Source organism: Penicillium mononematosum (genome assembly GCF_028829835.1).
Source record: "Penicillium mononematosum strain IBT 11891 chromosome Unknown utg000001l:1.0-4488741.0:1.0-4491989.0, whole genome shotgun sequence".
In the NCBI taxonomy this organism is placed as follows: domain Eukaryota; kingdom Fungi; phylum Ascomycota; class Eurotiomycetes; order Eurotiales; family Aspergillaceae; genus Penicillium; species Penicillium mononematosum.
The window spans coordinates 3,227,818-3,251,210 of record NW_026643271.1 but is presented as its reverse complement, the minus strand read 5'-3'; the positions used below and the strand labels follow the sequence as shown (position 1 = coordinate 3,251,210).

The 23,393-nt window shown below is 51.1% G+C and overlaps 12 protein-coding genes across 12 annotated transcripts; 7 read left to right on the top strand and 5 right to left on the bottom strand.

Moving 5' to 3' along the window:
* Positions 1 to 273: 273 nt before the first annotated feature.
* N7519_001224 (Fibronectin type III domain protein) lies at positions 274 to 3,618 on the bottom strand (the record flags this gene model as incomplete). The annotated part of the gene is made up of 4 exons (XM_057288002.1): positions 274 to 1,993; positions 2,017 to 3,196; positions 3,253 to 3,446; positions 3,503 to 3,618. 4 exons carry the CDS (start codon positions 3,616 to 3,618, stop codon positions 274 to 276), a joined length of 3,210 nt encoding a protein of 1,069 aa, XP_057154085.1.
* Positions 3,619 to 4,131: 513 nt separating this feature from the next.
* Positions 4,132 to 5,503, top strand: N7519_001223 (uncharacterized protein; the record flags this gene model as incomplete). The annotated part of the gene is made up of 3 exons (XM_057288001.1): positions 4,132 to 4,283; positions 4,345 to 4,713; positions 4,776 to 5,503. Exons 1-3 carry the CDS (start codon positions 4,175 to 4,177, stop codon positions 5,501 to 5,503), a joined length of 1,206 nt encoding a protein of 401 aa, XP_057154084.1. The 5' UTR covers positions 4,132 to 4,174.
* A 47-nt stretch (positions 5,504 to 5,550) lies between these two features.
* Positions 5,551 to 6,612, top strand: N7519_001222 (uncharacterized protein; the record flags this gene model as incomplete). The annotated part of the gene is made up of 1 exon (XM_057288000.1): positions 5,551 to 6,612. The coding sequence occupies one exon, from the start codon at positions 5,551 to 5,553 to the stop codon at positions 6,610 to 6,612; it is 1,062 nt and encodes a 353-aa protein (XP_057154083.1).
* A 752-nt stretch (positions 6,613 to 7,364) lies between these two features.
* On the top strand, positions 7,365 to 8,237 carry N7519_001221 (putative transcription initiation factor TFIID, 31kD subunit; the record flags this gene model as incomplete). The annotated part of the gene is made up of 1 exon (XM_057287999.1): positions 7,365 to 8,237. One exon carries the CDS (start codon positions 7,365 to 7,367, stop codon positions 8,235 to 8,237), a length of 873 nt encoding a protein of 290 aa, XP_057154082.1.
* A 760-nt stretch (positions 8,238 to 8,997) lies between these two features.
* On the bottom strand, positions 8,998 to 9,609 carry N7519_001220 (uncharacterized protein; the record flags this gene model as incomplete). Its single annotated transcript, XM_057287998.1, has 2 exons — positions 8,998 to 9,254; positions 9,471 to 9,609. 2 exons carry the CDS (start codon positions 9,607 to 9,609, stop codon positions 8,998 to 9,000), a joined length of 396 nt encoding a protein of 131 aa, XP_057154081.1.
* Positions 9,610 to 10,019: 410 nt separating this feature from the next.
* Positions 10,020 to 11,005, top strand: N7519_001219 (rRNA-processing protein UTP11; the record flags this gene model as incomplete). The annotated part of the gene is made up of 2 exons (XM_057287997.1): positions 10,020 to 10,132; positions 10,226 to 11,005. The coding sequence occupies exons 1-2, from the start codon at positions 10,037 to 10,039 to the stop codon at positions 11,003 to 11,005; spliced, it is 876 nt and encodes a 291-aa protein (XP_057154080.1). The 5' UTR covers positions 10,020 to 10,036.
* Positions 11,006 to 11,579: 574 nt separating this feature from the next.
* On the bottom strand, positions 11,580 to 13,082 carry N7519_001218 (BAG family molecular chaperone regulator; the record flags this gene model as incomplete). The annotated part of the gene is made up of 1 exon (XM_057287996.1): positions 11,580 to 13,082. The coding sequence occupies one exon, from the start codon at positions 13,080 to 13,082 to the stop codon at positions 11,580 to 11,582; it is 1,503 nt and encodes a 500-aa protein (XP_057154079.1).
* A 50-nt stretch (positions 13,083 to 13,132) lies between these two features.
* Positions 13,133 to 15,073, bottom strand: N7519_001217 (uncharacterized protein; the record flags this gene model as incomplete). The annotated part of the gene is made up of 1 exon (XM_057287995.1): positions 13,133 to 15,073. The coding sequence occupies one exon, from the start codon at positions 15,071 to 15,073 to the stop codon at positions 13,133 to 13,135; it is 1,941 nt and encodes a 646-aa protein (XP_057154078.1).
* A 231-nt stretch (positions 15,074 to 15,304) lies between these two features.
* On the top strand, positions 15,305 to 15,595 carry N7519_001216 (uncharacterized protein; the record flags this gene model as incomplete). Its single annotated transcript, XM_057287994.1, has 1 exon — positions 15,305 to 15,595. The coding sequence occupies one exon, from the start codon at positions 15,305 to 15,307 to the stop codon at positions 15,593 to 15,595; it is 291 nt and encodes a 96-aa protein (XP_057154077.1).
* A 26-nt stretch (positions 15,596 to 15,621) lies between these two features.
* N7519_001215 (uncharacterized protein) lies at positions 15,622 to 17,089 on the top strand (the record flags this gene model as incomplete). The annotated part of the gene is made up of 2 exons (XM_057287993.1): positions 15,622 to 15,693; positions 15,767 to 17,089. The coding sequence occupies 2 exons, from the start codon at positions 15,622 to 15,624 to the stop codon at positions 17,087 to 17,089; spliced, it is 1,395 nt and encodes a 464-aa protein (XP_057154076.1).
* Positions 17,090 to 17,725: 636 nt separating this feature from the next.
* On the top strand, positions 17,726 to 18,757 carry N7519_001214 (uncharacterized protein; the record flags this gene model as incomplete). Its single annotated transcript, XM_057287992.1, has 2 exons — positions 17,726 to 18,371; positions 18,450 to 18,757. The coding sequence occupies 2 exons, from the start codon at positions 17,726 to 17,728 to the stop codon at positions 18,755 to 18,757; spliced, it is 954 nt and encodes a 317-aa protein (XP_057154075.1).
* Positions 18,758 to 19,228: 471 nt separating this feature from the next.
* Positions 19,229 to 21,981, bottom strand: N7519_001213 (histidine biosynthesis protein HIS4; the record flags this gene model as incomplete). Its single annotated transcript, XM_057287991.1, has 4 exons — positions 19,229 to 19,434; positions 19,505 to 20,129; positions 20,162 to 21,066; positions 21,129 to 21,981. The coding sequence occupies 4 exons, from the start codon at positions 21,979 to 21,981 to the stop codon at positions 19,235 to 19,237; spliced, it is 2,583 nt and encodes an 860-aa protein (XP_057154074.1). The 3' UTR covers positions 19,229 to 19,234.
* Between the last annotated feature and the right edge of the window lie 1,412 nt (positions 21,982 to 23,393).

Here is a 23,393-nt window from a genome sequence, read left to right as displayed (position 1 = left end):
CCGCATTTGCCCCAGTCTCTCGAGGACTTTTCTTATTTTGAGGACCTGAAACGATTTGATGGATAACAATAATAAAATGGTTCTTCGTGAATACCACAGGCCACTACATGGTCTAAATATAACCAGGTAAATGCTATGCAGAACCAAAAAGCCCGTAAATAAACTAGTATGTTGTTGAGATGCATATCAAAAACTCTTAAGGAGGATACTTTAGAATCTAGGAAATGAAAGTGAAAGGACAGAACCAAGATGGTCTATAGATACATGCGAGAATCATGAGTTCTCAATCTCAGGAATCTCTTCATCGCCAGTTTCACTGGCTCGCTCGCTAGTCTCGCTGGCCTTGTCAGACTTGCGGGATTTGCGAGAAAAGAATCCCAGGCTGCTGCGGGTTGAGCGATCGGCAGATGCCACACTTGAGACAGTGCTATCGACACTCTTGCCGAGCTGCGCTTCGCTGGCCACATCCTCGTCAATATCACCTTGCGAGGATTCACCTTTCTTAGAGAAAAGTCCCGAGCGATCCTTCCATGAGCTGAACTTGCTGGAACTGCCCTTGCGCGTGATCTTGCGGATGAACGACTCCTTGGAGGCATTGTCCATGGAAGTGCTCGATGGCATGCGCTCCAGCGATTCGTATGAATCACCAGTGAAAAGGGACAGGGAGCGAGATGTACGAGACTCCGAAGGAGATCCATCGTACTCGTCATGATTAAATGAACTGTCGGGACCGTTGCGCTTGTCTGTTTCTATTTCCGAATTCTCTCCCGTGAGAACGGCCGTGAACGCCGGAGCGGCGGGATTCAACTTTGGGGTCAGCGGCCGATGAGACGATGACGGACGAGTGCCAATCGGTGCTTGGAGGGGCCGATGGTGGCGGTCAAATGTGTCCTCCACGAAATCAGGCTCACCGGTTAGACCGAGTGGAAGATGGCCTGACGATCCATACTGGAATGAAGGTCGCCGAGAAGGAGCCCGCGACCAATTGGATGGCGCCGCCCAGTCAAACCCAAGCGGGCTGTTGCGGTGCCCAGCATTATCAGTCGATGGCCACCCGAAATGGCGATTGTCTGTCGAGGGGTGCGGAAGCTGGTTCGGCGTGTCAAATGAGGTCGATGAAGGTCGCGGGGACAGAGAACCGCGTCGAACGCCACCAAGAAGCGATGACGGATCAATAGGATCATGCCGAGGACTGAATTGATTGTATCCACTGCTAAGATCGGAATTCCCACGGCTACCAGCACCGCCGAAGCCAAACTTGCTGGATGAGAAGATATTTGAGAAAGCAGCCCGCCGAGAAGGCGCATGATCAGAAGAGCTGTCCATGGTGACACCAGCCGTGTTGCTCCGAGGGAATAATGACATCGGGTTTGCCCAATTAGCAGTATAGCTCGATCGTCGCCGGCGTGCACCAATTGGATCCAGCTCGTCAATATTGCGAGGGAAGGATTGACTCTGGCCGGGTTTTAAAGAACCCAGCATAGGGGATTCATCTGCCAGGGTTTTTCCACGAGGCCGATGGAAACCGAAAAGCCCAGAAAGCTTTCGGGATGCGCTTTTCGGGGCTTCCCCGGCAGCAGACAAATGAACGCCTTGGGATTCGTCCTGCCGATTTTGAGTCTCTAGTGGGCTGGCAAAGATACTGCCGGCTCGACTGTCCGAAGAAACAGGCGAAACTGGGCCGTGGCCGAAGCTATCCAGTGGAGTACTGGATGCCTCCGTCGTTGCAAATCTTGGGCGAGTTACAGATCGCGGGAATTCTGGCGATTCCTCGTCACCAAGGAGATCGGATGGCAAGAGGGCATCCGCACGGGGACTCATTTGCGGGTTATTGAAAGCAACTTCCGTATCCGAGCGCATAACCTCGGGGGGATCGGACAGGCCTGGAAGGGCCATACCGTTATTGATATTGAAAAATGCAGAGCTCGGAGGAAATGTAGGAGAGTGACCGGACGGGTTGTAGTTGACGCTACTTGGGAACGACGTCTCCACCCTGGGAAGTTCAGAGGGGAAGACATATTGCTGTTGAGTGAGCTGCGATGGCGACGGGGCCGAATGGTGGCGGTATTCGACATATCAAGATCCAAGGTCGGGAAGGCGAAGGGCCCTGAGCTGCTGGGCCGTTGAGCTGTGAGCCACTTTAGCCGTTCTTGGGCTTCTTGATATTGTTGCTGGGCTTGCGCGTGCAGATTCACAAGTGTAGCGTAACGTGCGTGTAGGTTGCCCAGCTTGTGCTCCCACTGACGAGCTCGCTCGTTATCGATCCGGTCCAGCTCCTTGCCATCCTCACTGTCCCCTTCTTGTAATCCCATCCTTTCTTCTTCGAGCTTCTTAACTCGTCCTCCTTTATCCTGAATCTCATCATCGATGGTCTTCATCTCCGCTTGTTCTTTCGCGATCTTGGCTCGGACTTCATCTGCGCGCATCCTCGCTTCTTCTTCAATCCTGGCCTTGTCCTCCTTTGCCTGTATAGCATCCGAGTTCATGCGTGAAATCTTCTCCTGCCATCGCAAGATGTCGTTCTTGCGCTTCTTGCGCTCCGCCTCTTTTTGCTGAAGAAGTCTCATGCGCTTGGACTTTTCGCCCTGCACGGTCCGGTTGACGCTTTCTAGCTTGTAGACATGCTTTTTCAAGTCGCCACTTGCTTCGTCCTTCTCCCTGACACGTTTCCGCAGTTCACTGCGCTGCTTTTCGAGGTCCCTCAGCAGTGCAATATGTTCTTCTTCCTCCTCCGTCCCCTGCTTCTCCACGTTCTCGTTCTCGTGCTGTAACGACTTCAAGCGGTCTGCCAATTGCTCCAAAGTCTCATCCTTGGCGGTTTTGGCTCTGCTTTTGAGCGTTTCTTCGAAATTGCCGTGAGAAACGTCCGTAGTTCCAGTCGCGGGCGAAATTTTCCGTCCAGCCGAGGGCCGTTTCCCCGGTAGTTGGCCCGCACTATGCTCGCGAGACATTATCGGCGCAGATGGTGTTGGAAGGCCTACTGTAGACCTCGGGATCGAAGCGCGGACAACTGGACCTCCGGCGTTGCCATTCTGCTGGGCTTCGGACAGCGGAAGAGATTTCGTTCGGACATGGAGGATCGCACTGGGCGTCTGAAAATTGGCCGCACTAACGGAAAGAACGCAAATATGATAGATGCTCCCAGGTAATAGATTTGATATTTCCACTGCTGTTTCTGCTCGTTTGGATTCACCGACTAGAGACTGTTAGTGCTGTGTTTAGTGGCGGGAAAGAATTATGCGTATATTATACCTTTCACATTATTCACCTGAATGATATGCTTATGTATTGAGTTGTGGAAGTCGGGTTGTTTCCAAGCAAGGCGGATTTCACGGGCTGTGATCTCTTCAAGGGTGACCTCTGGCGGCGGAGGAATGTCGAGACCGAGCTTTTCCACTAGGACCTCATTTGAAGTCTGACAGACCTGCCATGCACGGTAGAGAAGCCTTGATACACTGGGTCAGCCGAGCAAAGCCAACGCTCGAATAGACAAGGGACTTACCAGATCAAAGCCCACAAGATCGAGACGGCGAGAAAGAGGGCCATGACACCTCGCACTCTCACGCGAGGAACCACTGCTGGGTAATCGTCGAATGCAAAGTATAGCGGCTCATACATCCCAACGTCTGTAACCCATTGGACGTGGGTAGCGGGATACGGGAGAATTGCAAGGATCGCCAATGCTCTCCGGAGTGGGCGGTGGGATATGCCCCACGTGACCCAGAACTTTATCCACCCCAAACGGGTTAGCGCCAAAATGGGGATCAGCCGCTACGGGACCTCGGCATTCCTCGAGGCTGACATAATCAGAATTGTTGGGCGTTGAATGCTGTTGACGAAACCAACAAATGTTGGAAGTGGTTATGTACGGAGTAGATCGGAAGTAATTCTATGTATCTCCTTTACCCCCAAGCTGAGACTCAATAAACCCGTTTTTCGTGGCTGATATTGTGCTGATATTATCCCGTGACAATGGTTATGTAGTTGTCCATTGTCTCCAAGTGTCAGTCACATGGGTCTTTTAACTTCCCGATTCTCCAAAAACCTGTCTCAGTCCTTTTTTTGACCGTTCAGACCTTCTTTTTGCCTTTCTGCATTTCTCGAACTTGCTTCGGATAGGCCTGAAACTTTACTCAGAGTCGTTGTCAAAGGTGCTAGACATCCATCTGGCGGGATGCAGCTCTATCGCTCTATAAGTGGTTCCGTCTCCAAGACATGGAATTCTATCAACCCGGCCACCCTTAGCGGGGCTATTGATGTCATTGTCATAGAGCAAGAAGATGGTATTTACGGTTCTCCGCGAGGCGACATTCACACATACTGATTTGGCTTATCTCTTTCAAGGCACCCTCGCTTGTTCGCCCTTTCATGTCCGGTTTGGCAAGTTTTCGCTCTTGCGTCCATTTGAGAAGAAGGTGGAGTTCAAGGTGAATGGCGTAAAACAAGAATATGCCATGAAGTTGGGAGAAGGGGGCGAGGCATTCTTTGTTTTTGAAACGACCGATGACATCCCCGCATCCTTGCAGACCTCGCCGTTGGTGTCTCCAGCAGCCAGCCCGAGACCCCAGAGCGAACCGGATATTCTCCCTTCACTGCAGGAACCAGATTACCTCGACTTGGACAAAGGAAACGGGGATGCATTGTCGGAAGGCGCAAAAACCCCACCGGCGATGGCGATGCCATCGAACAAGCTACGGGCAAACACGGATTTAGGTAGGACGGATCTCCAACTCGTAGTTTCGATCTAAGTTCCTCGTTACTGACCGTCTCAACAGGGACAATGACACCCCTATCGCGATCTCCCGACGAATCTGACGTGGCTCGTCCACAGCACGACTCCTTATCCTCTAAACCGCCACTGGATCACACGCTGTCGGACAATGTGCTTTCGACCAGCTCTCCTCAACACTCCCTGTCCGGTCGATCTGCAGATGGGAATGGCGAAACTCGTGGCATTGATAGCGAGGGTGAAACATACCCGCGCTCTCGTAGCCCTCCTCTGTCTCCCGAGGAAGCGGTGTCCCGTGCCATTTCGTTGTCGAAGAAGCTGTCCGGTTCCAATATTCCGTCCCATGTCACCGAAGCTGGAGATCTTATGTTGGATATGACTGGTTACAAAAGCAACGAAGAAGACGCCCTTCGCGCGGAGGTTGTTGCGCGTAAGATTCTCGCTGAAGAGCTTGAAGGAGCCTACGACATCGGCGCACTGATTGGAGCCGATGAGCACGGCAACCTATGGATATACAGCAGCGAGGAGTCCAAGGAACTGGCTGATAGGAGAGCCACTCTTCACTCAATGCGGCCGAACATAGGGATGAGCGATGATGCTATCTCCGACCCAGGATACCACAGCGAAGGCGAACACCCTGTTTCGGAGCCATCGTTGACTACGCGCCATCACCGAACCAAATCAGATGTCCAACCCGGCTTTCCCACACCCCCTGACTCGCCCTTGCATGATTCTTTTCCGAAACCCGCAACTATGCAAAGACACTCCGCTTGACAAGCGATCAACTTAAGGCCTTGGAACTGAAGCCCGGCGCCAACACAATGTCTTTCAGCGTCAACAGAGCAGTTTGCACTGCAAACATGTACCTGTGGAATGGCAATACCCCGATCGTGATTTCTGATATTGATGGAACTATCACCAAGTCGGATGCGCTGGGGCATGTTCTAAATATGATCGGACGCGATTGGACTCACGCGGGAGTCGCCAAATTGTACACTGACATTGTCAACAATGGCTACAATATCATGTATCTTACGAGTCGGTCTGTAGGCCAGACAGATACCACACGGGCCTATCTTCATGGTATTTGCCAAGATGGATACAGACTACCAAGAGGTCCAGTAATCTGCAGCCCCGATCGCACGATGGCCGCTCTGAGGCGAGAGATCTATTTGCGAAAACCAGAAGTCTTCAAGATGGCGTGCCTGCGGGATATTCTCAATCTCTTCTGTGGAAAAGAGAATCCCTTCTATGCTGGCTTCGGAAATCGATTGACAGACGCATTGAGTTATCGTTCTGTGAACATTCCGTCAACTCGGATTTTCACAATCAACTCTAACGCTGAAGTGTCTCTTGATTTGCTTAGTCTCAACAAGTACAAGAGCAGTTATGTGACGATGCAAGAGCTTCTGGACCATTTCTTTCCACCAACCAGCCTTCTTGTGCACGACGGTGGCGAGGAATATACCGATTTCACGTACTGGAGGAACACGCCGCATGAGCTCGAAGACTTTTCGACAACAGACAGCGAGGATGAAGATGAAGATGAGGAAGATGTTGATGAAGACCTGGCAGAAGAAGATGAAGATGGTGATGATGATGGGGACTATGATGAAGACTTGAGCGATGGTGAAGGTAGCGAGTACCTCGACGAGGCTGAGTTGGCCGAGGAGGATCTCGGCGCAAGCTACATATCGCAGGATTCAGCTGCCTTGTCCAACCCAGCAGGCTCAATAATCGAGTCGGTGGAAGGGGATCTCAGGGTCGAAGAGGGAGCTATCGGTGAAGAGGAACTGCCTCCCACCACCGAGAAACCAGAAGAAGCAAGCGAGCCGAGCACAACCTCTCTTCCCATTCGGTCCAAGATGCCCCAGAAACCTTGAACATACATTCATCGCTATGCCTCTTTGATAAGGGAGCCATCCCTGGGCATTTCCTGCGTCATAGATACCCATCTTGCGAGTGCTTTACTGAGTCAGATTCTGCATTAGACTGCCCTGACAGCGATACATTCACGTTCAACACTATTGCATGCAGACCTGGAGTTGGAGACTGCATTATACACTGCCATCCGTGCCGAATATTTCTAATTCACGGCATTCATGGCGTTCATGGCGTTTCTGCATTTGTTTTTGTTTTTGTACATTCATGGCGCACTTATTTGGAGGATTGAATAGTCATGAGACGAATGGGATGTAATGAATGAAACAAGTGAATAGACTTGTGCAAACACATTGAATCGCTCAATAGATTATCTTTGGATACTGTAGAATGTAGCTAGTGAAAGCATTATTGACCATCTGCCAAGGTGGTCTTCATCTGAGATGGGCACGATGCCCGCGGCCGGCCCGGGCAGGCAACGTGATTACCTAATCGTGATATTGGCCGAAGCCCTGGAGCTCATGCTTCTTTTCGGCCTCATTTAGCCATCACTTTCTTTATCTCCATCCCCACACTGAACGCTGCTAGCGTCTTTGGTTGTTTCCTAGCCCCTGAGCATTGTGCTAGGAATGCTGCCCGACTACGTTTTCCAGCCCGTCTAATTATCACTTAATTCAACATCTTGACCACTTTCGCAACATCGCAATTCGCTCTTTGCCTCCTGCTTGATCTTTGATCAGTAATCTAAGACAAAATGGCGTCCCCAGGCCAAACACAGGGCTCAGCGCCCACAACACAACCTCTCACGCCACCCGCTGAATCCTCCGCCGCGAACGGGGCCCCCGCGCCCGCCGCAACAAGCTCCCAACCCCATGTCCCAGCGGCAGGCCCTTCAACCACAGCACCACAACCGCCAGCAGTCCCTGGCATATCAACTCAAGACAGCGGAAAAACGCGACGGCCACGGGACGTGCGGCTGGTCCACATGCTCCTCGCTTCACTCGGCGTAACCTCCTACCAGGACCGGGTGCCTCTCCAATTACTCGACTTCGCCTACCGCTACACTGCCAATGTGCTACAAGACTCCGTGCATCTCGCGACGGAAGGATATGCCGCGGCAACAGACGGTACAGCGGGGACAAAGGGCTCCGCTGAAGTGAATAGTGTTTCTCTGCCCGCATTGCGATTGGCCATTGCTTCCCGCTTGCACTTCCAGTTCCAGACAGGTTTGCCGAAGGAGTTCCTCATGGAGGTCGCGTCGGAGAGGAATCGGATCGCTTTGCCGGGTGTATCCCGAGGCTTCGATCCTGCTGCTGGCGCTAATGGCGCTGCTCCTGCGGCGAACCAGAGTGTTGCTATTGGTGGTATGCGCTTGCCTCCTGAGCGCTTCTGCCTTACTGGACTGGGGTGGGATATGAAGGATGAATGGGATAGTGAGGGCGAGGAAGATGATATGCCTGATGTGATGCAGCAGCCTGGGGCTGGGATGGGTGTTGGTGGTGATGGGGCTGAAGATAATGAAGACGAGGATGATAATGATGGCAAGATGGAGGATCTCTTCGGCGAAGATACCACTATGGGCGAGGCAGGCGATGGAGATGAAGACCGAAACATGACTGATGTTTAAGGAAGTGCATTTACGTCCGGGGTTCTTCTGCCTTTGGCCTTGGGCTGGTGGTGTTCTGGCGCTTGGTGTTGTTCTCCTTTTTCTCTCTAATCTACCATGGGACGGAGTCCCGGTTTTTACTATCATGAAGAGCATCTATTTCATGACTTGTCTCTACAAGTTGGGGTTAAATTTCCCTTGCCGCGCATGAAGGCAAATAAACCGATAAAGAAGACATTCTTCTGGTCAATTAAACCAAGATATGCAACCGTCTGTGTGTATATTGTACATAATCCAGTCCATCCCATCGCTCCGCATTCGGGATGATTATGCAATGTAATAAAGATGCCCAGCAAAACGCCTGCTTTGTTTGCCTTTGTGCGCCGTGAGGAGAGAGGGAAGATATAAATCCGAGTCTGGCTTGGCCAAGGAAGTCGAGGGCCAACCTGCCCAGCTGGATCTGTCTGATATCTGCCTATCAGACTGACGGCGGGAAGGTCGAGTTGAGCCGCCGGGACTGTGAATCATGGGCCGAGTACTTTGGGACATACAAGGCCCAGCCAATCAGGCAGCCATGGCCATGTCAGGTAAGAATCCAACAACTTCCTTCCCTCGCCCAAGCACTCAGCCCAGAGACGAAGGTCTTCGCCCTCGACCTCGGAGAAAACCCAAGAAGAAGAATACTCAAGACGCCGAAACCCATATAGACAAGAGATACTCACACAATAAACGAAGAGAGCGAGAGAGGGAGTGATACATGGAGTAAAAATAAAATCTCCAATCATTTCCCGGCCGCTCGCGTCCGCGCTTCATCCTCGCGCATCATGCGAATAACTTCCTCACGCCGCTTCTCCACACGGGCAAGTTCCTCCTCGCGCGCGCGTCGCCGATCCTCATACCCTGCGAACCATTCCTCACGTGCGCGATCCTCTTCTTCCGGCTTCGCGTGCGCAACCATGCATGAATTCATTGCGAGACGTTGCTGGCGACAGACCCATGTTGCAGTTACGGTGCGGTTAACGGCGCACTCGGCGAATGCTATATAATGATTGGGTTAATTCGTTGTTCCTTGCATCTTCGAGGTGTGGGGAGTGGGTCATGGTCATGAGAGCTGGAGTTTCTCCTCCATTTCAGACTCGTGACCGGCTTTTGCAAGCTTGAAGGTATGCAGTATTTGTAAAGAGGTGATGAATTTGGCGTAGAAAGCAATGTAAATTGCATACCTTTAATCTCGGGAGCGCAATGGGCGCGTACACGCTTGTAGTACAGCAGTTTCACTTCTTGTTCTTGGGGGGGCTGAGAGCGGAAGCGGGTTGCGAAGATTATATTGCTTGGGTGTGCTCTTAGGTGCACTTGTTGAAGAGGTATCGGGGGATGTGGAGGAAGTAGCCATTGGGACTGTAGGTCGAGCTCAAAGATCGGACTTGAACGGGTTATGTGTATGGGCTGGTCGATCGGAGAGTTTGCTTTGAGGGGGATTGGTCCCGGTTTTTGAACGACAATATGTGAGTTCTGCTGCTCCAGAGCTCGGTAAAATGGGTCGAGAGAGGTAGAAGTAATTCCGAGAGGGCTTTGCCGAATGGTTTGGTAGAGAAGATCGAGGCCAAGTGGGAGTGTTGATTGCGAGAGAGCCGGGCTCGGGCGGAGAGAATGGTACTATTGGCAGAATCAGAAAAAAAAGTTCTCCGACTTTGCATCTCAACTTTGACTACACTTCTGCTGGAGGCTTCTGCGTCTTTTAGGCTTTTAATTTTTCTTTTCTTCTACACTTTATTGCACTCTATTTATTGTCCCGGGAATTCTCAACACCGAAACCCAGCATGTCGTCCATGCGCAACGCCGTCCAACGGCGGAACCACAAAGAGCGTGGTCAGGTCCAAGGCCGCGAGAAATGGGGTCTCCTCGAGAAGCACAAGGTTAGTTTCCCCGGAGGAGCTTTTGGAATAACTATCAATGGCCCAAGCTTTCTTTCATGCCTAATGTCAAGACGAACGTTCTAACTTCAACAGGATTACTCGCTCCGTGCCAAAGATTACAATGCCAAGAAGGCTAAGCTGAAGCGCCTCGAAGAGAAGGCGCGGGATCGCAACCCCGATGAGTTCGCCTTCGGTATGATGGGAGAAAAGAACCGGACCCAGGGTCGGCACGGACGTGGAACAGGCACAGGACGAGACTCTGCCGCAGCGCGAGGACTGAGTCACGAAGCAATCAAACTGCTCAAGACGCAAGATAAAGGTTATCTTCGGACGGTTGGCGAGCGGGTGCGCCGCGAGATTGAGCGCCTGGAGCGCGAAGTGGAGTTGCAAGATGGCATGAACAAGGCCCTTGGCAAAAAAGATGGGAAAAAGGGCGAGGAGAGCGATGACGAAGATGACGGGTTCGACGACGATTCCGATTTCGATTTCGGAGCCCCGGTGAAACCGAAACCAACCAGGGTCGTGTTTGCCGACGACCGACAAGATCAATTGGCAATGAAGAAGCAGAAGATACAAACAGAAGAACCTGCTATGGATTCAGAGGAGGAAGATCAGACATCAAGCAAGACTCGCAAGACACCCAAGCAGCTTCAGGCTGAGCGGCAAGCACTTGCAGATGCTCGACGGGCTCGCAAGATCCGGAAACGAACCATCGAGGCTCGTAAAAACAAGCTGATTGCGTTGCGCAAGCAACACGCCGAAATTCAAACTGCAGAGCAAGAGCTTGATTGGCAGCGGGCTAAGATGGAAAATTCCGTGGGAGGCACCAACAAGGACGGAATCAAGTGGAAGATACGTGAGCGCAAGCGCTGAGTGTTTTCGCTTCGGAGTTTATGAGTGATGACTCGCAATCATCTTTTTTGTACATATTGATACCAACCACCATAGAGGCAGTCCGGCGCATACAGTAGCATCCAAGGAACCCACTTCAATCCTGGCCATCGATTCCGGGGAAAGATCGGTAACATCAATCGCTGTGTCAGGCGATGAAGACCTCTGATAAGCCATCGCCGCTAATACCATCATATATAGTACTGGTGAAATAACCTCAAAACCGGCTTCCATTTCTGTGAAATCCTATTATTCTATACTTGTCTCCACCATAGGCTGTCTTCCTCTCCAATCAATGCCCCGGGTCGCGTTTACAGACGGTGAGCTTCGATAAAATGAAACAGGAGTTATGTCCACGGCACTATTTATTATGATATGATAGACCCAGCAGCAGGGCATTGTAGCTCTGCGGGTATTCAATTCATCTACATCTATTATATTTTATAAATTCGACGAATCCCACTTTATGTGAATTGGACGTTTATGCACCTCTCGAGAACGGCCACAACCCCATAAAAGGTACATACATGCATCGGTCCTGGCACAACCAATATGGCTATACTTTCGCTGCCGCATCCAGCAGACTTAAGACATGTTGCGCTTGTTTGACGAGGGTCCTGCGGGCATTGCGTACTGTCACATCGCCTTCAGGCTCGATTTCATCCACTGGCAACATCACTTGCCTAAGCACCATCTCGCTCAGCTTCTTATGTTCGGAATCCCGTTTCTTGATATCGCCCGGCGGTTGGGCTATGTATTCATCACAAAGCGGGATGATATCACGCTCGAAATACACGGTCAAGGAAGACACTTGTTCCATCGCTGTACGCATTGTTTTCAAATCCGGTGGAGACAGGAGTGAGCTGCTAGATGGAGCGGGCGATGGATGCCGTGATGGGGGATCAGGAGGAGAAGTATGTCCAGTTTTCTTCTTGTTCTTCTTCCTCTCTACCTTATTGATGACATTGAATTGGCCCCGTGACGAGTCGCCTGTGTAGCCTTTTTCATAATGGGAAGAGTCGCTGCGTGGATCAAGTTGAATTTCGGAAACTGTAACTAGCACTTCTGAGTATTGCTTGAGCCCCTCTGCTTTGCATGTTTGATTGTCGTCTTCTAACGACCTTCCCCTGTAAAATAACCTAATAAGGTCCGGAAAAGGGTCTCCAACTATCCTCACAGCTTCCTGCCGCAATACGCCAACAGTGACAATACCGTCATCAATGGCATATGCGCGGAACTGGAGCGGATACATGGTTCCACGGTGTCTAAGAACGATGATATCGGGTCCACGCTCATCGGTTTCATAATTATCTGCGTCCCATCGGCGATCCCAATGCATTGGCTGTGTGGATGGGGGCTCCTCGAGATAGTCCGATGGATACCTGATTTCTGGCTCTTGCACCTCGAGATTGGTTTCTCCAGGCAAGTTGTTCTCCCTGGCAGACTGGGTGTCTGGTTCTGAACCCGAGCCATGGTCATTCGAATATTCGCCGCCAAAGTATGTCAAGCTGGCACCCGTAGCAGCACTCGCGACACTCGAAGGACGAATAGCCGCAGGGATCTCTCTATCGGAACCCAAATTGGAATAGGATGATGTTGGACTCAGATCATGGTCGTTGTGAGAGTTTTCCCTAGCAGACTGGGTATCTGGTTCTAAACCCGAGCCATGGCCATTCGAATATCCGCCGCCAAAGTATGTGAAGCTGACTGCCGTAGCCGCACTCGCGACACTCGAAGGACGACTAGCCGCACGGATCTCTTTATCGGAACCCAAATTGGAATAGGATGATGTTGGACTCAGATCATGGTCGTTGTGAGATTCGTTATAGTCTGCTTGGTCGCCGCGGTCTTCCACGCCAAGGGAGCCGCGTTTCAATGTCTTCTTCGCTTCTTCATCATCGTTCACCTCATCGAGATGCATGTCGTTGATGGCCTCGGAGGGATCCTCTTGCATCACCTTGAGCATTACGCAGTTGTCAAGGTGCTTGTAGAAGTCATGAGCATCCCCGAAGGTTTCATTGCAGATAGAGCAATTTCCGTTGGTCTGGTTTATACCCATCTTAGTGGAGGAATTCGGCCTGGTACCAGGCTGGTTTGGTTGCATCTGCATTACCCATGGACGGTGATAAGGTGGCGTTTGAACACATCGACCTGATTGAAGTTCTTTTCTGTTGGTGTCCCATAGCCTGGACAAAAGTGACACACCATGTCGCCCTTGTAGTGGGTCAGGACGTGGCGATTCATGTCATATTTCCGGGCGAACCCCCTAGTGTGGTATTCGCACGATACGATCGGGCACTTTTCCGTCCGCTCAGGATTGTGCGTCATGGCGTGAGCTCGTCGGTCGACGCAGACTTGCCCACATTCGGGGCACTGCCCCTCAGCGGCCGAATCGTGCGAGTTATCAGAATCCACATCAGAGGAAATTGCAGCTTCATCGTCATCTTCTTCCGATCGCGGCAGCGCAAAGAGCGCCAGCTCTTCCAGATGCCGGCCCACGTGTCTTTCAAGTTGCTTCCCAGATGGAACCGAAGATAGGCAGAGTGGGCAGGCCACGTGTACACCTGGACTTTCGGATATGGAATGTTGGCTCTGCAAATGAGAGAACCAATCCCGGCGGCTTTCATACAGCCGATGTGGTGTCGGACAGTTAGGGAAGATACATAGATATGGCATCAAATCATTAAAGACATGGCGAGCCCAGGCCCTCCGGTTCGCGATGCTAATGATCACAAAACAATAAGGACATTCAAATGGAGCTCCATCAGCCGATTCTTTCGGGGGAGACGGGAGAACTGTCCCTTCTGCCCCGTTCAATATGGTTTGAGCATAAGATGTTTGTGAGGCGACAGTTAGGAATTCTAAGTCGCCCTTTGCCGCTGGTGCAGTTTCCACGAATTCAGTTGCGACTGTCTCTGATAGTTTAGCTGATTGCCCGTCTGTCTGATCTTCCATGACCTGGCTGAGTCCCTGGCCGAGTTTGGTGCGGTGACGCTCACGATACCGCATAACGGCTCGACGTTGTGATATTGCCAGCCCAAGACGTTTCAGAATATCTTCCTCTGCCTGCGGGTATTTCGATGTGACATGTAGCCGGTCGAAATGTTCGAAAAAGACTGCATCTGATCTTTTGGTGCCAAGAAGGCGATCATGTTGAGCAGGCTGCCGGATGACCATGGACATCTGGTACAGGTTGTTGATAGTATCGTGCAGAGCATGATATACAGACTGTATTTCTGTTTGATGGTCGTCATCGTCTTCATCCTCGCTTAGATCTGAGAAATCGTCATCTTCGGGTGAGTGATGTAAAACATCGTTGATATCTTCGGTGGTTCGCTGCAGCCGCTGAAGAACGCGAAGTGTCTGCTCTTTGATGTGCGATGCATCTCGTAGTCGATGATCTAGCGACGATTGACCGGTCTGATGTGCCCCAATATTGGCAGCCCAAACCCGTAATCGTCCCAGCTCATCTTTCCATAGCGCTGGCGGGACTTCCGACGCGAACGATGACAGGTCTTCAGACACAAGCCGACCTAAGCCTTTGAGGCATTGAACCACCACAGACGAGATCTTTGCCGTCGAGGTATTCGCAGCCGGGGCTGTCTTCGTAATTGTCTCTGGCTCCTCTTGTCTGTCAACTGGCCTGTCTGAAAAAGCCGTTTGTTTATCGAAATTTGGTTCGGTGCTTGGAGATGCGCCTTGGGAAGCGTTTCCCTTTCTCTCAAACCTGTACTCAAGGACAGTCTCTTCAACTGGGGAATGAGGTCCACCGGGTGGTGTATAGTGGTGAGAAATCTCCTGGCTTGGATCCGCTTCGCGTTTCCACCTTGACATGGGAGTATCTAGTGTATCCTGAAGCTGCCGAAGTCCAGATTCAAATGAATTGAGGCGATCAGAGTCAGGCCCCATCTGAGGTGCTTGTCCTAAATCGGCCACTTTCCTTTCCTCCGGTTGGAGCGTCCGTTGCGGCAAAATATATGGACTGGAAGCTGAGACGAGGTCATGTTGCTGCTGCTCTTGTTTTGGTTCTGTGGGTTTCGGACCTTCCATCTTTCTGAACATCTTTCGCGCAAGTGCCCTTGCACACTCCGAGACCTTTAGCCAAGAACAGCATCTGATTTTGCGAGACTGGACGTTTGAGGTTGGTTTGCTCGACAGGGATGCCACTGCGGGGCTGCGTGGAGTTGGCCCCCGCGCTTACACCGCATAACCTCTCTGCCCAGATGGACCTTTGGACTCCAGGCTATTCATCTCTTGTCTGGCTTGACCCAGCGCTCGAAGATGGAGGCTGCAGGCGTTGCTCTAGCAATTCTCCCACTTGTCATCAATCAGCTCGATAATTATGTCCAGGGTCTTGAGGCTATCAAGAGCTTCGGAGCTAAGCGTTATCGCAGGGAACTCGAAAGCTATTCTTCAAGCCTTGGAACACAACAAGCCATCTTCGTCAATACCCTGGAGCGGGCCCTCGATGGAGTGGTCGAATACGAAGATGGGCTAGACGAACTGAGGAACAACCCCTTGGGGATTTGTGGAAAAGGAAGAATCTGCAAGCGAGTCTTCATGAAAAGCTAGGGAGAGATTTCTACCCTTTCAACCAGATGATGATAGAGATTGCAACTCTACTAGAGGAATTGTCACGAAAATTAGGACTGGACAAGAATGTTGCGGTGGTGAGTATATTTTAGTTCTCGCGAGATCGCCTCCCGAGGTCCAGGGCTAATCAACACCTTGATCATACTACAGAACTACCGGGTCGACCAGTCCGTTATCAAGAAGGAGGTCAAGAAGTTCAGAGACATCTTCTCGAAAAGCATCTATCTTGATCTCTTCGCTCGAATCGACGCAGCCAATAGAATCCTGAATACCTTAGTGGAACAGTCCGATTATCGAACCACAATACAAAAACGAAGAATATCAAAAAGACCCCTATTGCGCCAGAGAAGGGCTCAGAAATCAGCTCGCAGTCTGCATAATGCAATAATACGGGGCAACTATTGGAAATGTGCTTGTCTCGACCAACACTCAATTCATTTTGTTCTTAGCTATCCAGAGGATATAAATGATGGGTCCAAAGAGTCCTCCTGTTGCCCTCGCTTTCGAATGATATTCCCTTCCAGCAGCTCTATAGATTTTGCTACGGGATGGTGTGAGATTGAAACTGAATCTGATACTATTCGATCGCACGTGGATCCTTTGGACCGATTTCCCCATCAGGGCAATCAAGAGAGAGTCCCATTCGCTAAACAGAAGGCCAAAGTGCAGTTCGCATTTGATGAATCATCCGAAGATGAACAATCCATGATCTCTGATATGCCTTCTGTGCCGCCGATTGTAGACATCTGCTCAACGCTGTCTACCGTGGGGACCAACCGCAATGGCGAGACAAATGAACTTATTGGATTTATCTCCGATGAGAACCACCGCCACAATATGTATTATGTTCGGAAGCTCGCCGGGAATTTGAGATCACAATCGCTCGCTGAACTCATTGCGGCTTCGAGTGATTTCTTCAAGGCGCCTGGCAGCGGCAGCTTCCTTTTCACATGGGGCCACCGTCTCCGCGTTGCAGTTAATCTCGCCTGCAGCGTGCTCCAATTCCACGGAAGCTGGCTGAAATCCCAGTGGAGATCACGCGATATTATGTTTACCAAGACTTCATCTGGGGATATCGATAAGCCATACGTCCGTTGGAACGTAGGCAGTGATTTGGATACCTGGAGCATGTGCAGAGACAAACCAACATTCTCACTCATTCAAAGCGAGATACTGTTTCCCCTGGGCCTTGTTCTGGTGGAACTTTCTTTATGCCAGACGCTAGAGGCATTACGTATACCGGAGGATGACGATCGAGTGGAAGCATATGTGAATCTAAAGACTGCAACTCGCCTCTTGCAAGTGGTGGAGGAGCAAAGCGGTGCAGAATACGAAAAGGTAGCGAGGCGATGTCTCCTTTGGCCTGGTACCAAAGAATCTACCCTGGAAAGCGAGAAGATGCAAGATGAGATATTTCAACTCATTATCTCGCCATTAGTCGAAAACCTTAGGAATTTCGAGGGTAGGGCTTGATATTGAATGTATCGACAGTAAAACCAGAGATAAGGCCCGAAATCATAAATGAAGCGGTTAATTGTATAGTTCAATAGAGCCTTATATTCATCGAATGTCCTATATGCTCCTCACCTTCGTTTATAATGCCCTCTGGCAAACTGTATATCGTTGCCCTAAATGTGGAGTAACCCAAAAAGACCCTGGGTATATTGGAACCGTAAACCAAAGGAATTCAATACAGATGTAATAGTTAGTTAGAGGTAACCGAAGGCTAGATCAAGCCCAATATCCCCAACCTACCATGTGCGTGAGCGGGATTGATTGCCCAGTTGGGAAGAAGCGTCGGAATGAGGCCATTTGATAAGAGTTTTGAAAATGCGCCATTTCCGATATTCCGATATTCGTGCTAACACTTCAAAGGTCTTAATCGCAGTTTCTAACATCAAAATTGCGATACGAAGTACTCTGATAGTCCGTTGTCGCAAAGAGTCTAAAACGTTCAAGTAATCACACCATCGCTGATAGGACAATCTCTCTAATCTGTCCGCGGAGACATCCAAGCTTAATAATCATTTGCCACCCCTCCAAGGGAAGGTTATCTTCTCAAGTCTTTTCCCTTTCTCTACACTTCACATCTCATGAAAAACAACAACAATGGCTCCTTCATTTATAACCATTGAGGCCAACGATATGGACGTGGATTTCTCCACGCCCAAGCCAGTCCAGGCCAAGCGCACACTCCTGCTGGCACCCCCCTCCATCGCCACTCAAGAGGATAAACTCCGAGACCTCTTCAGCACCTTCGACCGCTCAACCACAGATCTACAAATGCTCGACCGACTCTCCGCAGGCGTCGTCTCCCTTCCCGCAACAACCTACGACCTCGTCCTCATCCTCACCGACACAGACGGCACTCGCCGCTCCGAGGCGCTGCAACTCCTCACTCGAAATGTATACACCACACTCGTGCCCGCCATGAAGGCCGGCGCCAAGCTGCAGACCCAAGACTCAGCGCTCAATGCCTCGGATGCCATGGAAGCCGTCCTGGCCGGCCTTGTGCAGTCCGATAACGGCTTCGAGAAGCCAAACTTCGAGCCCTCGGCCGCAGTCCCTTTAAAGTTCGGCCTGAAGAAGAAGAATAAGCCTACGCCAACCGCAGTCCCTAGTATTCCGACAGGATTCGCAGCGCCGATGGGGATAGACTCGCCCGCGACTAATCACGACCGCGACGAGGATGACGAGCTCATTAATGAAGATACGCTCCTTTCTGAGGAGGATTTAACAAGACCCATAATGCCGCGTATGTCAACACCCACTCCCTTCCAAATATTGCATATTGCATTCCTACAGGATCTATATCAGCTAACACTATATTCAGCCCCAGAGTGCCAGCCCAAGACCGGTCGCCGGCGACGCGCCTGCAAGGATTGCACGTGTGGTCTCGCCGACAAGCTCGAGGCAGAGGATAAGGAGCGCCGCGCAAACGCTGATAAAGAATTGAACGTGATGAAGCTGGATACGGGCGACTTGAACGAGCTGGACTTCACGGTCGAGGGAAAGACTGGTTCTTGTGGAAGCTGTGCTCTGGGTGATGCCTTCCGCTGTGACGGTTGTCCTTACATGGGTCTTCCCGCCTTTAAGCCGGGCCAGGAGGTTCAGATTCTGAATGATGTTGCGCAGCTTTGAGGGAGGATTCTTACTTTACGACGTGGGCTACACTTTTTTTTTACCTTGATGACGGAAGTGGGGGTATTCGGTCTTTGCATTGGGTTTTCTGAGCATTTTTCTTTTGGGTTGGTTTCATACAAAATTATGCTAGGGGCGTCTGGCTTTCATTAATTTAGTGAAATTATTTTTTTTTCTTATTTTTTACTGTGGTCGTGACTCACCTGAAGACTCTGAAGTTTCAAGTGGAGCCCAACGTCATGTCTTGGATCTGATAGTGGGATGATCGACCTTAGTGTACATATGCCGTTCATCTGCCGAATGTAACGACTTTTACTTTATTTACTTGGAATACTCTATTGATGGGTTGTATATACTCAATTTTAAGCCCAATGATAACCAAATTGCTTTTTAGCTACATATGCATCTGTGTTCATAGCACATCCAATCATGAGAAAAACCGAAAAGAAAAGAAGAAAAATATATAGCTTACCTGACCTATGACTGGTTCTTCTTCATGTGGGCAACACGAATGCTGACGGCACGCTTGTGCGCCTCCAAGCCTTCCACAGCGGCGAGGGTCTCAACCGTCTTGGAGAGACCGAGCAGGCCATCGGCGGTCAGGTTAGAGCTCGTGATGTGCTTCAGGAAGGAGCCGAGGTTGACACCCGAGTACTGCTTGGCGTAGCCGTAGGTAGCTAGAAAGGGATATGTTAGCAAGATTGAAGCAGGAAGATAAAAGGAAAGCCGTTGCAGAGAGACACTTACGCAGCGAGTGGTTGACTCCCGCGGAGTAATCGCCAACACTCTCGGGAGTCCAGGCGCCGATGAAGACACTGCCGGCGTTCTTGACATCCTTGACAAGAGACTCGGCGTTCTCAACCTGCAGGATCAGGTGCTCGGGTGCGTAGTCGTTGCTAAGGGCCATGGCCTCGTTGATGTCCCGCACGACGAAGGTGATGGAGTGCGCGAGGGAGCCGCGGACGATATCCATACGGGGCAGGGCCTTGGCCTGGGCATCGACCTCGTCTTCGATGGCACGTAGCTCGGCCTCGTTCAAGTCGACGGCGATGAGGATCACCTGTGAGTCGACGCCGTGCTCGGCCTGACTGAGAAGATCGGATGCAACAAAGGCCGGGACGGCGGTTTTATCGGCGATCACGAGGACTTCACTGGGACCGGCGGGCATGTCGATGCTGACGCCTGCGGAGGTATCATTGGACACGAACATCTTTGCGGCCGTCACGAACTGGTTGCCGGGACCAAGAATCTTGTCGACCTTGGTGATGCTCTCGGTACCGTAGGCCATGGCGGCCACGGCCTGAGCACCACCGGCCAGCACGATGCTCTCAGCGCCGACCTTGTGGGCGACGTAGACGATTTCGGGGAGATGCTGCCGTCAGAGCGGGGAGGTGAGGCAAGCACGATCTTGTTGCAGCCTGCCACCATGGCGGGAACACCCAGCATCATGGCAGTGGAGGGCAGCACAGCGGTACCACCGGGGATGTACAAACCAACACGCTCAATGGGGCGCGAGAAGCGAGAGCAGACCACACCGGGCATGGTCTCCATCTGGAGGGCGTCATTGCTTCCCTTCTGTGCGGAGTGGAAGCGGTCGATATTTCCAATGCTGATATCAATTGCCTCCTGGACATCGGGGGACAGCTTCATGAGCTCAGCGGGGAATGGCGCGTGGATAACTGGGGAGGTGAGTGATGTAGCCTTCTCGAACTTGTGGGTGTATTTGAGAACTGCAGCGTCGCCGCCATCGCGGACATCCTGGATGATTGGCTTCACCAGGTTGACAATGGCTTCGTTAGATTTCTGGGAAGGACGCTTAAGATACTCGCTGACCACCTGGGGAGTAGTAGAGGCAGTGATAACACGCTTCATTTCGATTCGGGACGTGCGATCCTCGACCGGGGCGGGTGCGGGCGCAGGGGCAGGGGCAGGCTTTGACTCGGACTTGGCCAGACCAGCCTTCTCAGCCCAAGGTCCCTTAGCGTCACCCTTTCTCCGCTTCACCTTCAAGCTCTTGAAGTCAAGGTTGCGCTCGATATCCTCCAGGCTAACACCGGCAGCAGTGCACTTGGTCAGGGCAAAGTAAAACAGGTCGGCGGCCTCGAAAGCAACCTCCTCCTTGGTCTTCGCACGGCACAGCTCATCAGCCTCCTCCATGATCTTAGCATCGATGAGCTTGGGCTCATTGAATAAACGCGCGGTGTATGATCCAGCCGGAGCATCCGCCTTGCGGGCGTCCAAAGTCTTCTGGAGACGAGACAGACCAGAAGATGCACCGAAGCAGGTTTCAGTACCAAGGTGGCAGAATCCTAATGAGTCACGATGGTCAGTATACATACATCATCCACCAACGTAGATAGCTGGTTCTTACCACGTCCAATTTGCTTCACAACAAAGACCAAACAGTCGGCATCACAATCGAAGCCAATGCGGATCAACTCCTGTACATCGCCGCTGGACTGGCCCTTGTACCAAAGACCGCGCTTCCGGCTCTGGTAAACACCGGTGCCAGTACGCAAAGCCTCAACAATGCTCTCGTCACTGCTCCAAACAAAGCCCAGACAGGCTCCCCGCTCATCAGTGACCGAAGTGGCATACAGACCATTGGCCTGGTCAGTAACAGCGGTCGACGCAATAAGCTTAGCGGCAGAGATCTGGCCAGCCACATCCCGCTCAACGGTCAATGCCTGTGAGGGGACGACAGCAATCGCACCCTGCTTTGTGACTTGTGTAATGGCATCCTCCGAAACTGCCTGAGTACCGAAGGTTGTGAAGAGCCGTGGGGAGTCCGAGCTAATCTTCAATTTCTCGGCGGCGGCGGAGATGGTGGAGGGTGTAGTGCAGACGCTAGCTTCGCTGCGCTCGGCATTGGCAGCAATCCATTGCTGGAAAGTATCCAATTCGGAGTCTGACAGGGCGTTGACAAGCAAACGGGAGGAGGGCACGGATTGTTCTTCGGAGAGGGTGGTCAATTGGTCCAAGTTGATCAAGATCTTGGCGGCACCAGCGTTGAGGATATCGACGAGATCACCAGCGGAGGAGATTTCAGTTGCGTCGACGAAGACATCGAGCGTGCGGAAGTTCTGGCGCAGGAATTGCTCTGCCTGAGCGAGACTCGAGACCTTGATCAGTACGCGGCCGAAGTAGGCGATCTGCTTGAGCGAAAGTCCGGAGTCGGAGGTGGGGGAGGAGGGGTCGTGGGAGATAAGGAACGGGGTCGCCATGATGGGTATAGCAGTAATAGAGAAATAAAAAGATTAAAACGATTGAGGAGAATTATATCCCCTAAAATATAGGACCCTTTTGAATTGGGGGGAAATTGTGAAGGAGAGCGATGACTCCCTTGGCCCTTTTTTTTCCCGGCCCCGCTGAATCATCTCCCGGGTCTATCGCGAGCTCTTGATTAGTGATTCTATTTTGTGATCTACATAATTGTGATATGTCTCTGCATTTCTTCATTTCTGAATCATCTAATATTCCATTATGCAGAAACCCGATCATTACATCCAGGCCATAGATCATCCATGGCGAACTGAATGGCCCATGCTTGCTGTTGATGCTAATACAACAGAACAACCCACCATTCTCCAACGGTATGGCTCACAGCTGAGTAGCACTCATAGCTGCTACCCCATACCAGGACACTGCTGCGTTGGAATTTTGAGTGATCATTCAGATCAAGGTGAGACATGCTGTGGCTGCAGCAAGAGGAATGGTGTTTGCCCCCCTCCCATGAGATGTTTGTAGGAAGCTTGCAGGAAATGCACTGATCTGCGATGGTATATTGGCTATGTTCGCCCAAATCGGGCGTTTCCCTAATCACTGTGTCGAAGGTTATGTCTATCACGACGACATTGCCCAGGTGCTTTTTCGGGTCATGACTCACACACCCGTAGATCAGTCCTGCAACAGTCTGTCACCTCTATTAGGTCGAGTGACTGTGTCTCCTAACTCTGTGACTTCTCCACCAAAATCACATCCGAGCCGGGCTCCATCGCCAAATGTATTTACTAAGGCATTGGACTCTAGAGCAGCAACATGGATCGAAGGAGGCAGAGTATCAGATCCTACCGTCCGTTGGGCTCTGTGCTGCATGCGACATTTTTGAAAGCATTTGATCAGTGAGATATCTGCAATCTGTAGGTGATGTGGTTCTTTGACCAATTTGTACTGTCCCATAAGGACTTAGACAAACGGCGATGTGTTGGATGATCCGGCGAAGGATGTGGACTCGAAGGCAAGTATTTTCGATTTAGGAATTCATTTGCTTGAACATTTCCATAAGACATGATCCAGCCAAATTGATATCGAATTGAAGCGCCCGAGGCAACTTTCAAGTGTATAGGGTGCCTCCATATCGATCGCTAAGATATAAGTAACTGCAAGCGCCGTGATTTATTCGATGTATCTTGAAGCTGGAATATCGAAGGAGCAGAAAGATATTTGCTGGAATGATTGGAGGTCATAAGATCATCGGGTTAATGTCAGATGTGTCAGATGCAAGGTCCCGATCAGACGAGAACCGGTAAAATAACCTTAGAACCTTGGAAAGGCCCCGGGTGTATTAGGGATCAAAATTCCTTCTGGCTGCAAATGGCCCCTTTAGGACTCCGCCATTATTCCTTTCATCAAATTG